At 41.8% G+C, this 18,077-nt stretch overlaps 1 protein-coding gene across 2 annotated transcripts in view; it reads right to left on the reverse strand.

Annotated features, from left to right (window-relative positions):
• Window positions 1-6,710, reverse strand: part of SCIN (scinderin) — a 47,647-nt gene extending 40,937 nt beyond the window's left edge. Inside the window, exons 1-3 of one of the 2 annotated variants that reach the window (XM_057429211.1) lie at window positions 6,469-6,710; window positions 2,208-2,362; window positions 564-725 (exon numbers count right to left, since the gene is read on the reverse strand). In XM_057429211.1, coding sequence (XP_057285194.1) covers window positions 564-725; window positions 2,208-2,362; window positions 6,469-6,667 — 516 coding nt within the window. In that variant the 5' untranslated portion in view covers window positions 6,668-6,710. Of the gene's footprint in view, window positions 1-563; window positions 726-2,207; window positions 2,363-6,453 lie in introns of both variants that reach the window. The other variant, XM_057421060.1, reaches the window with a different exon arrangement.
• Window positions 6,711-18,077: the final 11,367 nt, after the last annotated feature.

Genomic DNA, 18,077 nt, shown 5'->3' on the forward strand with positions numbered 1-18,077 from the left:
AAAGCAAGCAAAATTATCTGTCCATGTGCACTATCTCTACTTGGTTTGAATAGAAAACCTTGAAGTATAGGATTGCTTCTCAAGAGATCTCTTGAAATATTAGTTTTATAACACTTTATATGACATTTATTAACACAACTGCTTTTGCAGCTATTTAACACAGTTTTAGAAATATGAAGAAATGCTCTTGAGAGAAAGGTCCAATCTGCATTCTGCCCTGAACCCTAGCACTGATCTCATTCAGCTGGTTCATAGTGCCAAAGGTAGTCAGAACTTACTGGGAACAGGTTAAGGTTCAAATATCAGTAGTAAAATATGCCAATGCCTAGAGTGGGAAAGAGAACTCTTTCCTGAAAGATAATCTGTGCATACTTCAGAAAACATTTATGGCAATTTTGAACCTTCAAAGTGCTGTGACACAAACTGATTTTCTAAATCAAATTCTTCCTATCAGTTTGAGTGAGTGACAAAAATCAGCTGTGCATTTTAGGGGATGATTCAGACCTTAGAAGGGATGTTGCACCTCCTACTTTTCAGTGTGTTTTGCTCTAAGAAATACTTACCTTTCCAAGGTCAATAATGAAACAATCTCCTTTGTTGAAGCTGGTCCAAGCCAGGGGGACTTCCGTGGCTCTTACAACTCTCCGGCCCTTGATATGCAGAAGCCTTTGGGCACTCAGATCATTAGTAACAACATGATTAAATCCAGAGGCGACACCACCTGCCTGAATAAAATGAAACAAAGCAGCAAGCTTTATTTCAGCTTGATTTTGGCAAACTTTATCTTACAAGTGAGTAGTTTATGCAGTGAGAGTGGAGCCAAAATAATATACTGTTTAGCAGTGCTGACCACAAGCCAGACAGACACAGCAAATGCTGCTGCTGCTCAACCCTCAGGTGTGAACTTCTATCAGAGGGAGCAGACATCACCATGTTTCAAAGGGTTTTCAGATGAATGGGCAAAGGGAAAGCACAGGATTTACAGCACTCTGATGCATCATCCAGAAGATGAGGTAATACCAAACCACACTGTTAGGACAAAAGTCAGTAGGTTGTCCAATAAAGACTGAGGAAACACAGAACATGCAGTCCCTATATAAGTTTTCCTCAGCTTCCTTACATCTTGGAGGTCTGGGTTGTTCTAGTGTCCGGTGATGTGTAGCAGAAAGGGTAATTCCACAGCAGCTCTGTAATTCTCTAGAAGGAACATCTGCAACATATGAGCAACCTAACAAGGGGCACCAAATTGGGGGAAGCGAAACCAAACTGTTGATTTAAAATCTATAAAGTTGAAATTTAAGCATAACTTATTCCTGTAAACTGGCTTGGCTGTCTGCCTCTGTGAGAGCATATTCTCCACTCTGCCAGGAGACCCAGATCTTTGGCTGGAATGGGAACTGGCTCTTGAAATTACAAAGAAAAAGTAAAAGGCCAGGTCACTGCCAAAGTCTCTTATGCAAGCAGAATTAGAGGCTTCAAATTGCTTGTTTAAACTATAACAAGTTGCAAACCTCCATAATAGAATAAAAGGCTGACTGAGCAACAGCTCCCAGAGCACCTGCTATAGGGACAGTTTCAGAAGATACATTACTTTATTCTTAAAAAAAACTAACAAAGATGTTGCAAAAAAAATTCTTTCCAGAGATTCAGCTTCTGGAATTGACACAAGGGGGCTTTAAAAACATCTTAGAAAAGAAAAAGAAAAATCATTAAAAGTATTTGGGAGGTTTTATCATCTACCGCGAAACAAAAACCTGCAGTAGGACTGCAAAAGCATATTTTTTTAGACTAAAGTGAGATTATGGTCTTTTCCATTCTGTTCATGTTCTCAACCACTTAAGCACATCGAGTTCTGCATTTGCACAAAATGATTCAGTCTATAACAAAGAATTTTGTGATATTTACCATCTCCCAGAGTCCCTACTGTGAGCTCCCTTAGACACAGGTATGAAATCTCAGGATAGCTAGATTTTGGGGGGAAAGAGAAGGGAAGGTTTTCACATATCAGAAGAGCCGCTGGTAAACAATCTGTTGCTTTCCGTACAATTACTGGGTCTCCTACAGTTTAAAATAGGTGGTTCAGATCTAAAACCACTAAGCATTAAGAAATTACTATTTAAACTTTCCATTTACAAAGCAAAATATTTTATTTAGGGCACAATGTTACATATATTTTTTAGAATACATTTTGACAGATGGATCTTTACCTTGTATTTAATTCCTCCTTTGAAGTAGCCCACAAACTCAGTAGACTCATATCCTTGAATTTCTCTACTCTGCACAGGCTTGCCTCCTAAATAGTCATCCATTTGAACAGCAAAGATAGCTGCAGCTGTGCTTTCATCCTGGGTACATTCTTTCCCTGAAATAAGATGAAATATTATAAAGCACTAATATAACTTTGAATCCCGTTGGAGAAATTGTGTGACAATCAGGCACTGCCTCCAGCAGGCTGTACAGCCCACGTATATGTTGCAACAAAGCAGTATGTCATAACCTTGCTCACCACTAAATGCATGACCATCCAGAAAATTACTTAACTACTTGTAAAACTGCATTCATAAGGAAAACAGTGAAAAATAGCGAAGTTTTTCTTCTCTCATTCTCTTTGAGCAAGGGAACATTTTAATTAATTTGGTTTAGCAAGTGTCTGCAGTAATGATTTTTGGACTCCAAATTGAATTGCAACAAAGGAAGTTCACATCATAGGTCTGATTACATGGTAAACCATGTATTTATGCAAATAACTCACCAAGCTATAAAGTCAGAATAGTTCAAAAGCAGTCCTCTTGACGTTACAATGCAAGCAAGGCATTCTGCTTAGATACCTTTTATCAGATTGCCTGGAACAGCTTGGAGAAAAAAGAGCAGCTTTGGGGTTCAGATATTTGCTTCATGATGTCACACTTTGTTTTGTACCTTTCAGGGATTAGACTCTTACCAGGACTGTGGCAAAATGCCCTCCTTACCTAGTCTGTTGATGGCCCAATCACATTGCAGAACAGGATATGTATTAAAACAAAACTTCTAAGACAGGCTTATACATTTTCTGATTAAGATTTTCAGCAGTTCTGATTGCTTTGAGATAAGCACAACAATTCTCAAGAGCAGCTTCTCACTTACATTAACCATTTCCTTGCTTCTTATGTGACCAAGTGGAAAAAAAGCATAGAGTCCCAGGCAGTCTGAACAGAGATAACTCTCAGACTGTGGGAGAAGGGGAAGTGTGTAGTCTGGTATTGGTGCCACCTCACACCACTGTGAGTCACTGGTATCACAGGAAGTCTGTCAGTAAGGTATTAGGAAAGAATAAAGCATGGGAGAGGGGGAAGAGGGATGCCTAACGGTACCACTGACCTAGCTCCTCTCTTAGGGAGAGAGCGCCCTATTCATGGCCCAGCAGTGCAAATACCATAGGATGACTCCCCACTGCCCACGACCAACTGTGACCTTGTGTCCCAGGAGCAGTACCACCGTCACAGCTTTTGTGGTAACATAGGTGCAATGGAAACCTCCAGAAAGCAGCAAGGATGAACTAGGGAAAAGATCCAAATAAAAGCAGCATAGGGAAGAACAAAATATGAGGTCCACCCAAAAAAGATAAAACAAATACTAAAAGCAGGACTTAACACCAGAATCCTGAGGGGGGAGAATGTTCCCATCACTCAGTGACAGAAGAATGAAGAACTCAATAAACGGCAACATGCTTTCTGAGACTTGGGTACCACCTTAACATTGGTGGTAAAGCTAGGGGGGAAGGGTGTTCATTTGTTTGTTTTTAGAGTTATTTATGTTCATTGGAATTGGATCCTTCAGATTTATTGCTTGCATTTACACAGGCGTTCAGAACACTGTTAGAGGTAAGAGCCACTAGCAGGCTTGGTGTGACAGCTGCTATGCAACACAATACTCTGTGAAATCCTGTTTAAAAACCACAAATGAGAGTCAGTCTAAGCAGAGGTTATTCAAGCTTGCATGAAAAACAGATTTACATTGAATTTGAGGCACAAGCAGGTATAAATGAGGAAGAAAAGATATATGTATAGGAAAAACATCAAGATTATTGCCAGACTAGATCCTGGTTCACATGAACAGGTCTTATCACTTAATCTGAGAACAAGGGTTAAAAGAAGAGATAAGAACACCATGCACGATTTTATTTAAGATATGGAGTATAGCTAGTTTTACTCCCACAAGTAGTCTTATACTGGCTGTTTCCACTAGTGATAGTTTTGAGACAGCTCCCTTAGGATTAGTAATTTAGTTACTAAAACATCCCTCAAGTGCTAGTGCAGACAACCCAGCCAGGGTCTCTGAGCAAAGTTAAAAATGGACACAGCTGCCACAGCACAGATTCACACGGATTGCTTATCCATGCCAACATCATTGCAGCACATGAGTTAACTTGTTCAAAATTATGCAATCTGGGCAGCACTTCACTGATACTTGGTAAAACAGTGTCTTTTGAATAGGAAGCTTCAGGACAATTGAACTGTTTGGTCACTTTAATCCTAGGATGCCAATCACAGCACAAAACTGTCAGCATATCAAGGTCACAGACCATCCTCCCATGATCTAGACTTCCTTCTGGGTACACCCAAGCAAGACATTAAGAGGAAGTTTGTGACTAACATGTTATGAAAATTCAATGGTCTTCTAAATTTGAGACATATTTGGTAAAGTCAGAATCCATTCATACTCAAAGCCACCATATGAGACCCACACAGTAACAAATGCCACAGATGGCATGCAGGAACAGGACCATATCACCAAATAGCAAGGCCCATTAAGTATCTAAGCTCAAAGCCTGTAGGGCTTCCACCAATCCAATTTCCCAAGTGTTTCATCCTGAAATCTGGCTGATGACTGCAGGTGTTCAGAGACAGTTTATGGGAAGTCTTCAGAAAGACCCTACTGAGGTCTTATTGGCCCACAGGTTATACAGTGTTCACCAATGAGGAAAAGCCTGGTGTGCATAACAGCAATGAGAACTGGTCAGCAAAAATACCAAAATGATACAAACTCTTGCCCTCGGTGTGACTACCCTTCCCCATACACCTTGTATGGATGAAGTTCTGGTCTCCTGTTGCTATTAAGCTTGCAGAAGTCTTTGAGCATCTCTGTCCCACTACTGGTGCAAGCAGGAAGGGATTTCCCAGCAGTTAGCCACCCTACAGTCAACTGGGGTATCACCCCATCAACACAAGAGGTGCAGGATTTACCACTAAAGCTCCTTAGGCAACAGCAAAGATGTTTTAATCAGTGCAAATGTCACCGATTTGACATCATTTCCAGTTGCAAAGAATCCTTGCCATCTTTCCCTGGGAGATGCCTACCACACCTTAACTCCTATGTAAGTAGTTCTACCTTCATTAACAAAGGTCTAAACAGCTGAACCCTGCTACTAACTAGCAGTGCTGCTGGCATAAGAACATCGGCCAGAAATTCATTTACACTGCCATCACGATTATACTCTTGTCAAAGACAGACACTAACCCGCATGCCAGCTGGATAACTCATAACACATGCAAAACTAAACAAGCTTGAAATATTTATGCAGAAGCAATCCCAGCTTTATCTGCTATTCTTTTTCAATGCACCCAAAAGTACAACAAGAACCACAGCAACTCAACCGCATTAACATTAATGCACATTGACCTGTCTTTATGTGCTTTCACTGAGATGATTGCCTACAAACACAAACCCGATGGTGAAAGAAGAAACAGGCAGCTACAGAGCAACCACTGTGGCTGGATGTCTTAGTGACCAGACAAGGAAGTCTCACAAAACCTCCAGAAGATGAGAAAGTCACCTAAAATGCGTCCTTATGTCAGACTTCTATTTTACCCTAAACACTGTGCTAGGCAAGGCTAAAGGCAAAAGACAGCCCAATTGCAGGGCTCCCTATTACTTTTGACTGCTTTACGAGGCTGTCAGACTGATATTGAGGAGGTTTCACAGAAAAAACGGTGACTTTGCCTCCAATCTCTGTATAATCAGGAAACGTCTGAAAAGGCAACATCTGGACAACAATGCCACAGGGAGATGGCCGAGATGGAATTTTAGCTCTAGTAGAAACAAAGGCAAGAAAACTCTCCATCAGAATTTCGTTGGTTGGATGCAGCAAAGACTCGAGTGCAAATCTTCAGGGCTTTTCCAAGCTAACACCACAAAGCACGCAAACGTTCACCTTTCTGTCTCACCCCATTTTCTCACCCACAGAGCCCGCTAGCACTGCTACACTCTTCGCAGCGAGGCTCGGCATCGCCCCGATCCTTGGCTGTAGCGCTGTTACTGAGCGACTCAACTTGGAAGCTTCATGCACGCAGCCCTTGTGAAAAGGGAGGGGGAAAATTCAGCTCCCCATCCGCCGCAGCCCAGCCAAGCCGTCAGAAACCTCACCAGCAGCATCGAGGACATGCTCGCGCTACTCCCCATCCCGGACCCCCGCACCGTCCCGCTGCCTACCGAGCCAGTAGTGGAGGCGGTAGGCGGCGGCGGCGGGCCGGCGGACGGTGTGCAGCACCAGGTACGCGTCCCCCACGAAGAAGTCGCCGTGGCGGCTGGGGGGCACCGGCACCAGCTCCAGCCGCTCCACCCTCCACACCTGCAGCCCGCTCTGCTGCCCGGCCCCGGCGAACGCCGACGGGGGCCGCTCGGAGGCCATAGCAAAGAGCGGGGAGTAGAGAAGCACCACGGGCGACCCGCCCTTTATAACGCCCTTTATAGGGCCCGGCCAGGCCCGGCCCCCCCCCGGGAGGAGCGGGGCGGCCCCGCCCGGCAGCCTCCGAGGTGGAAGAGGCACGTCCCGGCGGGCCGCGGGATGCGGCTTCCCCGCCCGGCCCCGCTGCTGCCCGGTGCAGCGGTTTTGTTACTTTTCAACACGCCTGCTAAACTCACCCGTAGCTGCGGTAGAGGTGGGGTGAAACATCCACCTCCCTTGGGGCTGATGCGTCGTTTTCCTCAGTTCTAAAACGAGAAGGAAAAAAAAAACCAAAAAGTCACAAAAGCAAAGCACAACCAGCCTGACCCAGTACTGACGAGGGCTCCAGTGCTGTGCAGTTTGCTTGTATAATGATCACACCTGCCTTGGTTTTGTAAACTGCTAGTATCAGAATGCAAACAGTTTCTATAGCTTGTGCTTGCTGTCGGGCTCTGGTTTTACCCCAGATTGGAATGGCAGAGCACAGCTCTCTTTCTCCATCCGGCAGTTTCATTTTGTTTGTCCAGTGTTATAAGGAATCTTTTTGTAAGGGGAAAAATCTTGTCTCTTTTGAAAGATGCCAGATGAAGCCCAGAATGTATATAAATCCTTTCTCAGAAAATGGAAAAAGCACTGTGCTGCTGTTTTCTTGACACCACACAACAACAACCCAGAAGGTTTGAACCCACCTTGTCTATAAATGGTTGGTACATCATCCTGGCAGGCTATCACAACATGAAAATTACAGCAAATCACTGTTTTCATCTGATGTTGATAAGAGGTAGATTAATCTAGGAAGGATACAGGTAGAAACAGCTGCAGCTGTCAGTATATTGAAATACAGGTTTCAGAGAGGGTTTTGCTTAGGATCATCATTTTATTCACCTGGGTGAGTTTTGAAGCTCATATTTCCCCACTGTGTTGTTTTATCAAGTTAACACAAGAAGAGTGCAGGTATCCACCCGTGGGCAGTTCAGGGCTACCTCAATAGCACTAGAGGCAGTGCTACAAGCAACAAAGCAACTGGAGGCATCTTCTCTGGCAAAAAGTTAAAAAAAAAGCACCACATCTAAGAAATCTAATTATCTTCCCTGCCTTCTTTCTATACTGTCTGGTGCACAGTTTAGCTATGAGGGAAAAGATGCTGTTACACAACGCGTACGTACTACCATGTTCCATTTTGGTGAGCATCCTCTCAGCAGCTTGCCAAACAGAGGTGTACAGGCACCCTAACCTCTATCCCCACTGTTTAAAAAGAACCTGAAGGAGTTGTGCTTTGTCCAAGCTCCAGCTGAACATGTCACAGCTCACCTTCAGCAGTTCATGGCTAAGCATTTTATCCCTCATTCTGCCAGGGCTGCAGGGACCCTGCTTGATAAAGCACTATGCCTCCCAAACGAAATGCCTTTCTGCAGACTGTTCACCATATGAAGAAGAAAAACTCCGGGAAGAGCAGCCAAAAAATTCCAGCAGTTCCAGTTTCAATACGGTATCAGATGTTTTGAAATGCTCATAAATGATTTCTCAAGTTTACCCTTCCATCTATGCCAGTTGTTCCTTTCACTTTTAGTCACATAATTACATGAAGCAGATTTTTTTCATATCATGCCTTTTTGCATTCTTGTGCATTAGTTTGCTTTGGTCAGTGCAGGTAGGACTTACCACAAACTCTGTAACTGTAGGGCTTTACTAGTTCTTCCGAAGTTGGCCAGTTGCACTTGCTTTGGAACTGTGCTGAGTTTTGCCCATACATGAGCTCAAAGCAGTCCGGTGTTATGCAGCCTCATGTCTCCTACCTGTTCTGCCTGTCTTGCCAAGCTGAGGTTGTTTGTGCACAGATTGCACAGGCCAGTTGGTCAAATTTACATCTCCTTATTCTAGCATTACATTTTCAGATCACAGACCAAATGCTGCTCTCAGCTGTAATCCCCCTTGCTGTCAAGAGATGCACACTGATGCTGTTTGTTCAGCATTGACTGTGCCCAGTATCACACACCAATGGCCAAAGGTTAAAGACACAAGAATAGTTTGTTTTGTCTCAAAGTCTGTGGCATTATTCGGACACAAAGGATGTTAATACTGACACCAGAGTTTTCTCATGCCAAAATTTGGCTTACTGGGATTATGAACTGTGTAATCAGTTACTGGCTTCTCAAAGAAAACCTTCAGTTGAAGCAAGTGACAAGATATTTGTTTGCACTCTTCAATATTAATTTTTGTCTGTTTGCAAATCTTGCTTTTGCAATCTTCCTCCTTAAGAAAGTAGTACTCTTTTGTCTTGGCCTATTTCCATCTATTTTTTTGTAGCAAAAATAAGCACTGGAAGTGTTAACATTACAGATTTTTGTCACATTTTAAATATCAAAAGCTTTCCAACATGCAGTTATTCAAAAGCAAAATTTCAGAGAAAAATGAGAAATAACCTCGGACTTGTACATTCAGAAAGAATATTTAAAATTACTTTTTATGTGCCGCTGTGTGTTTTTTGACGTAGTATTTGAAGTGGAGAAGACTACGAAACATTATTGGTTTTGTGACTCAGAAGTCCTGGGTCAAATTGTAATTACTGCACTCAGCAGAACTTGCACTGTAATGGACTTTCAGACCACCTTAACTTGTCAAAAGATTTCTGTTCTCAGTTCCTAACCGGTATGTTTTGCTGATCAGCTGTGCCTTTCTAGAAGGGTGGCAAAGGCCTAGTGCTGTTTCAGCTTTGGAGTAACAAAGGGAAATAAATTTGCCTCACACCCTTTTCTCAGGGGGAGGTCAGACACAGCAATCAGCTGCTGTTGGACCAGGAACACAAAACTGTAGATTTCTACCTGCTTGATTGCACTGTTTGAGGTGTGGCCATCTTTAAATGCCTGCTTTTTTCCCAGGAACTGAAAGGTCACACAGGAGTGTCAGAAGGTGTTCCTGCTCCTCATTTAGTCCTTAAAACAGCTGAGATAGATACAAACATAGTGAGTTCAAAGGTTTGATATGACTCAGAGAATCGAGGACTTGTGAAAAAAATTACCATTTGATTTTGCTCATTTACTTCCAAAGTCTTTTGTTGCATTAAGGGATCTTCTTCCCTTACAGTATTGTTGCAATATACTGCTTATATGTGGGTGTGTATACACATCTGAAAAAACAGAATGCAACGTGCCGAGTTCTAATATTTGTCCCAGTCTGGGGTAGGGATTGCAACAAAACAAAGTGGTGCTTGCAGGTGCTTCCAGAAACTAAGCCCCAGCATCTTTCCAAGTAGGAATAACTTTCAGTATGGACTGCTGAAGTCTAAGTTTATAGTCCTTCTACAAGGCTGGTGCCCAGCATTGAATTAAAATTCCAGGAACTAACAATGGAAGGAATGAGAAGGGAATGTGAGGAGAGAATATTTTCAAATGTCCCAAGTGGTTCCTTCTACAAAGCTTATTTCTTCTTCACCATGTATGCCAAATACCCTCTTGAACTCTGTGACCCTACCTCAACAATGGGACTACAGATGTTTAACTCCAGTTTCATGTTACAAAGTTTGCTGTACACAGAGTATGTGCGTCAAAACCACACTCCTGCCCAGTTGCAGAAGTCAGCCCCTGTCCTCACCTGTTCTGTTGCTGAATCAAGTGTTATTTCAGATTTATCCCACATCAGTAAGCCAGTTCACAGATCTAAGCTAAATTCCTATTTCCAGTATACTCCTAAAAAAAAACCAACCAAAAATCACTGATACTGTATGAGCAGAAGGAGAATTAGACCATACATTTTAAAAAGCAGTTATCAAAACCAGGCTTTAGAATGATGTTACACTTGATAATTCTTTCCATTCTCTCATCACCACTCAGACCATCCTGTTCAATAGCCCAGCTTTAGCAAATCTAAAGCATGCTGAAGAAAGACTGAAATGCAGCTTTCCTCCTCACTGGCAAAGTTTGAGTGATGAGGCTACTAACTAGATGAGAGGTATGCAGAGCTTCAACCCATCCCCTGACATAAGCAGTCAGTCCTCCTTTACCGTCAAGAGAAGAGTCTGGGTTTAATCCTCCAAGTCCAGAGCAAATAAAGAGCTTTAGTGCACAGCATGTATCTAAGGCGTAGAGAGGGTAGGATCACAGCTATGCTATGTGATCCACTTGGCAAGTGGCTGGCTCCTTTCTACGTCCTGCTCTGCTTGTGTGAGTACACTCTCACTCACTATGGCAGTGTCTGTGCCCCTGTACAGGCAGTGAGGGATTCTTCAGTGGCACTCACCACTTTCAGCAGTGCAGGTAAGGACACTGCATGCCCAGCAGCTTAGAAGCTGTGACTCTCCAAATTCATTCTTCAGCAGTGGTGCTGGAAACATTCTCAATATTGGCTTCTGTCAAAGCATCTGGGAAAACATTTTTGACACTGGGCTAGTGAGAAGTGAGGTGTTAATTATTTAGTATATTACATCTCCCTGCACTTTTTGTACCTTCTTCCCCTGAAATATTCAATGAGTAGCATTAAAGTTTAATCAAGAAATTCTGATTATATGTTCATCCCAAGCCACAGTATAATGTATCTCAAGGAGTCAGAAAGGGGGAATTGAAGCACTCCTTCAGCAATCCTGTTTTCCAAGAGACAGAAGGTCTCCTTTATCTTTATATGACATTTCATTACATGTCATGGGAATAGACAAGATTCAGAAAAACATTTTCAGACTCACAATTTTACCCACCTTGGCTATCTAGACAGAGAAATACTGTCATTCACATCAATGATTTATCAGCCTGTCCATGTTTCCTGCTCATTTGGTCTGCCATAGGAACAAATCATGCTGTTCTCTATGGATACACGGCTCAGCAAGTTTCACCAAAATAATCCCACTGATCCTTAGGTTTTCTTCCTTATGTTTAGATACAGTCATCTCAAGTCTGATGGGGAAAATCTCCATCTCTTTGCAGAGTTCAATTTTTTGATGAATCAGTGAAAAATGGAAAGGCCACTCTTTAGGAAGATTCAGAAGTATTGGCCAGAAATTGTTCATCAGAAAGTTTAATTGAAACCCGTTTTATCTGTTGATAACTTCAATTATTGCTACAAAATGTCTTTCTTTTATCAATTCCCACAGTATTGCTGGGATTCAGTGTGCACACTGCTCTGTGAAACAAGATGCCCCATGAAAAATGGTTGGTTTCATTCATGTCATTCACATGGTGCACTAAAGGTTACACCCTGTCATAACACAGAACTCAGTATCAGCTGATTGCTCCAGATCCTCTATTTGTTTTAGAAGTGTAAGTGGCAATGTGTAGGTGACTTTTTTTCCCTTACAAAAGATGAAGCAACATCACTTTACATCACAGAGGATGGAAGGCAGTAGGGAATGCAGCCTTGATTTCTTGCTTGCTTTCTCACATAAAATTCAAATACATGGCCTAAAAGGGCTAAGTATGAGGTAGTTACAGAATTTGTCTGCATAGACTGACATTCTGCAAGTGCCAAATAGTGGTATTTATTCATTTTGAATTTGAGAATACTGTACTTCTGGTCTGACTATAATTTCAGAATGATCTTTTGAGTGCCAAGAAGTGATAATTGAAGTTTCTTATTTGTATGTTGCAGATACTGGTTTTGATGATGGTTTAAGTGATTTTTTGAATACTTGGAAAAAATGGGAAACTGACCCACTTGCATTTACCATCAGCACAGTAATTGAAGTTAAAAGCATGTAAGTAAAACAAAGGAAAAGAGGTTTACCCAAACACAAGAAATAAGCAACAATTTGAAGAAAGCACAGTCATCATCTGGATCCATTAATTCAATATGCAACATCCACGAAGCTCATAGATCAACTCTACAACAAGATATCCTTAAATTTGTGGAAGGAGTGCCTGAAGTGTTGTAATTATACCAGCACAAAACACTAAGATCACTAACAAGAGTCCTGTCAGCATTTTAAAATAAACACCCTCAGCATTGCTTGGGTTGAAGAGGGCAGGAAAGCTTCCTTTATTGGCCTTCCCAAATTAAGTGAGTCGTTTCTAAGATCACTGACATTTATTGGGGATCTGCCCGCTGAGTTTAGTAGTTCTAAAAGCAAAGCTGTCTGCAGGAGAACAAAGGCATCCATAAATTTGTTTCTATATCAGGGTCACCGGATTTATAAAATCTGAACTTCTTTTTCTCTGAAATATTGCAAGAATACAAATTTGCTAAAAACCTGCTGAGGTATGCAAACCTGCAGGAGGCAGCTTCTAAAACAGTTATCTTTTGGTAGTGCATGTTCAAGATGGGGTCTTGTTGCTGCCCATGAGGCCTAAGAAAGATCTATTTTAAATCAAAGCTTGGGACTGATTTCTGTTTCAAAAGTCTGAGACATGTTTACTGAAAAAGGACCCAACCTCCCTGTTTTCCTAATAGTACTATGCGTAGAAAGCCATGGAGCCTATTATTCTAGAGAAGGCATGTCCTCAGGGACACAACAGGCCCTCTTCTGACTCTTCCAATTTGCTTGTCCACTATAAATGCGTGGATACCCAATAAAATAAAATGGAAGGTAAAATGCTTAACTGATGAGACAGTGAAGTGTTCAGATTATTTATGCACCCTCAATCCTAGCTAGCATTAGTATAGTTCCCAGAATAGATGAATCCAATAAGAGCTCCAATATTTATTCCCCCCATTTCCTTTGTGTCAATGATACTGTATATATTTGTACTCCCAAAGAGAACTACAGCGTTCACTTCTTACAGAATAAAACAATTGAACAGCTATAAAGCACCTTTAGTTCTTTAGCTTCTCCCCCAGATCATTAGTTTAGGTACCTCTTTTCCCTGGGTCTCAAGTCTATCCTGCTAACATAATCCCATCCCACCATCCTGGTGCAATGTTCTGAGGTCTCTGGCACTCTCCTGTCCTGTGTTTCCAAGCTCTGCTCTGCAGCTTTCTCAACTAGATCTGGCTAGAAGCCAGACATAAATATTGTCTCTATCCAAACCATTCCTCCTTCCTATATGGCTTCTTGGAGCACATTTCTCAAAATACTACTTTTAAAAATAAAATCCTGAACAGAATAAAAGACTAGGGGATGCCCACCCTTATGGGACCTACAATGGTGGGAAACTGTGCTAAACTGCGTGGTGATAGGAAAAAAACAAACCAAACAAACAAAAGACCCCAGAGCAATGAAGTCAAGAAATAAATTAATACATTTCATGTTCTTATTTCCTCAATGACACAGCAACACAGCACTATGCACATTGGACTGTGTGCTTGAAGTTCCAGATCTGGAAGTCACTTAAGGTTTTGCTCAACTCTCCCTAGAGTCAAGAGAAACATGTTCCTTGCTCAGTGCAAGGTAGCCAACATTATGTGATTCCACAGCCTCTGCGTGCTTGGGCTCATGTTTCACACAGGGCATGCCAACCAGTTTTTAGAGACATGATCAGAGTGAAGAGTGCATATTGATACACTATTTTAAGGCCATTATATTCCCTTTCCTTCCTTGCTTTTTCCACAAGGCCAGAAAATTTCCTTTGTTTTGGAAAAGAAAAATCCCTTTGGTATCCTTTGCCTTTCTCTGTTTCTAGTTACTTTCACTAATAACACTGTTTGTTATTTACTTTCAAAGGTACAGAACCATGAATAAGAATGATTACCCTGTCAGGGAAACACGTACAGGAACACATCTGTGTATGGCTCCATGTTTTGACTTTCCACTGGTGCCAGGTGATTGCTGTTTTCCTATGCATATCTTGAGATGAACATTCAAGGAATATCACCACTACTTGGCCACTATCTTCTTCAACTATATAGGAAGAAAAAGGAAATAGCTGTTTCTCTTTACAAAGTAAAATATGAGAGGTACAGAGTCAGCTGAGGAACATGCTATTACAGATACGTTTATTGTACTAAGTATAATTTTAGTACAACCTACATGACAGACACTTCCTTGTTTTATTTTTCCAACTAAGTAAAGGCCTCTGTGGAGGAAAAGTAGCACTTCAGTGTTTATAAAGCTTCATGTTTTAAACAGTTACAGAACAGACCTTGTGTGTTTCATGCTCTGACTCTGGTTTGTAACTTGAGGAAATCCCCTGCTATTAAAACTGAACTGGCTTTTTATTAAAAGAACCACGTACAGGCATCCTGCAGCAACAACAGCCTTTCCTGCTAGCCTGTGGGCATCCCGCTGCCCCCTCCAAAGCCCTCTCCCCATAGCTCCCTACTCCCCTTCTCCCAGTCTCCTCTCTGCTTGTTGTCCTTCGCCATGGTCTGTGCAAAATTCAGCCAGAGAGCTTCCGACACTTCCTGAGCTGTTGCAGCAGTTGGTGGTGAAGTAAGAGTATTAGTCTTATCTAAATGAAGAGAGGCATCCCAGAACACTTTTCATTTCAGCTTCACTCATTTATTTAGCATTGCAAGCTCTCCTATGTGTCACTTTGGATGCAGTTAGTGCCTTTTTGAAAACAGTCCCTTTTAAATAAAAACAAATGAGTATTTTTCTTCTTGATATGAACTAACCAGAAAAGTGTTAGCTAGCTGCAGCTGTGTTACAAAGGTAATAAAATTACTCTGTTATCACAGTAACATGATACGGTATAATGCAATGCTCAAAGCAATGATTAATGGAGCAGAGAAGTATCTGGCAGAAAATGATTCTTTACATTTTTTCCAGTATGCTAATTTTAATTTGGTCGATACAAGATACTTATTTTTATTATTTCAAACAAATCTGCTATCTGCAATCAGCTTTTGTAAATCAGGTCTCAAAAAGATCTTCATAGAATCATAGAAAGTTTTGGGTTGAAAGGGACCTTAAAACTCATCTAGTTCCTACTCCACTGCCACAGGCAGGGACACCTTCCAGTAGCCCCGTCCAACCTGGCCTTGAACACCGCCAGGGATGGGGCAGCCACACAGTTCCTTAAACTTAGATTGTTAGTCAGCTGTTAGGTTGACTGTTTCATGTCTATTTATGAATTTGTTCCACAGGAAAGGCATGAGATTTGGTATTTTAAAGGCTTAGTGTGACAAGCATATTAATACTTCCAGTACTGACAGTACTTTCTGCTGACCAGCTGAATACTCCATGTGTATGTGCTTAATTTTTCAAATGTAGAATCATAGAATCATAGAATAGTTAGGGTTGGAAAGGACCTTAAGATCATCCAGTTCCAACCCCCCTGCCATGGGCAGGGACACCTTAAGCTAAATCATATCACCCAGGTCCTCGTCCAACCTGTTCTTGAACACTGCCAGGGATGGAGCATTCACAACCTCCCTGGGCAACCTATTCCAGTGCCTCACCACCCTAACAGGAAAGAATGTATGTGTTTGTGATGGAGGAAGGATAGAGAAAATTGTCTTTTAGTTGAACTTGGGCATAAATTCATGGCAAATAAAATATAAAAAACTTACAGAAATGTTGACATAGCTTAGATTAGAATTAGGAGTCCTGTGTATAATTCAGACACTGATTTTAATCTGCATGGTAATCATTCACATGAGTAGGTAAATCATTCACATGGTTAAATCTAGCCCAAAATACTTTAGGGGTAACATTGAATTTGAAGTATATGTGGAGTGAGAGGGTGGAGGACATCCTGAACAGAGGCCTCAAAAGCTTTCTGTCTGTTTTATAGTAAAGGGTAAGTTTTATACATATGCGGAATGTTTTTATTAATAACCTACAGAATCTACTGATTTGTCTTTATAGAGTCAGTACGCATGGGTGGCAGATCTGAAGATACTTTCGTGGAATGCTTGCTTCTTGTGGTCATTTTTGAGATCACAGTATTTACAGTAAACCTGTAACCCTGCCTCATCCATTTAGTATTTTAGAAAGTATTGATATTCACTCTCTGCATTTATATAAGCTGTAGAGGTTTTCATAAAGCATTTCTAAAGGAACAATCCAATAGTGCTGCCTCAAACAAAAGTATTCACCTCGGTAAGCCTGTTCCAAAGTACACCAAAGTCCACCAATGGAAAAATACTGACTGACTAAAACAGATTTTAGATCAGTTGGCATTGTTGGTGATGGATACTGGTCATTTCTCATACACTGGGCCATGAGGTGACCACGCCACAGCTGACTGTGTGCCAAATGGCTGATGTAGCTGTCAGCAAGATTTACAGTGCATTTGCACCCCCACAATGAGAATGCGAAACTAACAAGGATGAAGAGATTTTGCACGTATCTCCAGCTGCTGAGGCATGAGAACACCACTTCAGCCAGTCCTTGATACAAACCCCCCCACTTTAAGAGCTTTGCAAAGCATGTGAGAGGAGATGGAGATCGACCTGAACGGCAAACATCTCTGAGGGGGGAGCCTCAGCCCCCTTTAGGCTCTGACAGAACTTCAGTTCTAAGGTGGGGCCAGCACGAAGAGTTAGCACAGTGTTCTGCTCAGGTTCTGTGTTTCATCCAGGTGCAGCTGTAAACCTTTGCAATGGGCAGTAGTACACAGAGACACAACAAAAGGCTGAGCTCTGCTGGGTGCTGGAGTGCACCAAGCCAACAGTGCAGCAGATGCAGAACTGCTCTCCGGAGAGCACTTAAATCTCCATGTTGAATGGCGGCACCACCACCAATTCCTTCAGACCAAGCCACTGCATTGTACTGGTAAGCCTGGCAGGGTAATGGGGGTTTCTAGCTGCACAGCTGGATGGCAGCATTACATCTGCCCTTCACAAAAGCTTCAGATGGATGTCACACCCCCGTGGAAATTTGGAAGCAAGGCATCTGTCCTGTCACTAGCAGCAATGGTCTTTAAGCCACTTCCTACCAAAGATGTGCTGTTAGAGAAGAAAACTTCATACTTCTTTATAGGGCTCTTAACAGGAACAGGTTTTTGCTTAGTTGTATATATTGCATATGATAAAGGTATATAGTATAATTACATCAAAACAGTTGAACAAAAAGCCAGCATTTTCAAGGCACCCTTATGTTTACAAGTTTTAGTTTAGGTTCTTAGGACATCTCTTATTGGAATTTTAGGAGTAAAGAGCATTATCCATGCATAAATAGATTTATTGCAGGTACCTTAGTTTCCTTAATAGCCTTATGTACCCCAGAGGCTCTAGCAACTTGCATTCTCCTCACTGCAGAGCAGCTTTGTGGCTTTTTTCCCGGCTCCTCTAATGAAAGAGTGAAGTTGCCTAAGCCAGGAAACGAGTGTCTGTAATGTGCCCGTCTGTCTCACTTCCCACTGCAAGCAAACACAAGGGTCAAAAAGGATCAGAATGAAGATACACCTCTGTCATCTACATTTTTAAAGATGAGGTGTCATGCACAGAGGTTAAAGACAAGTTTATTCTTTTTTTTTCCTCAGGAACACTGGAAATATCTCCACGTGTGATAAAAGATCAAGGTTACCTGTAAGAGTTGGCTGTAATGGACTCTTCCCTCATGCTTTTG

This window comes from Pezoporus wallicus, unplaced genomic scaffold (assembly GCF_028554395.1).
Source record: "Pezoporus wallicus isolate ANWC-B61680 ecotype Strahan unplaced genomic scaffold, APGP_CSIRO_Pwel_v1 contig_7099, whole genome shotgun sequence".
NCBI classification, from domain to species: Eukaryota; Metazoa; Chordata; class Aves; order Psittaciformes; family Psittacidae; genus Pezoporus; species Pezoporus wallicus.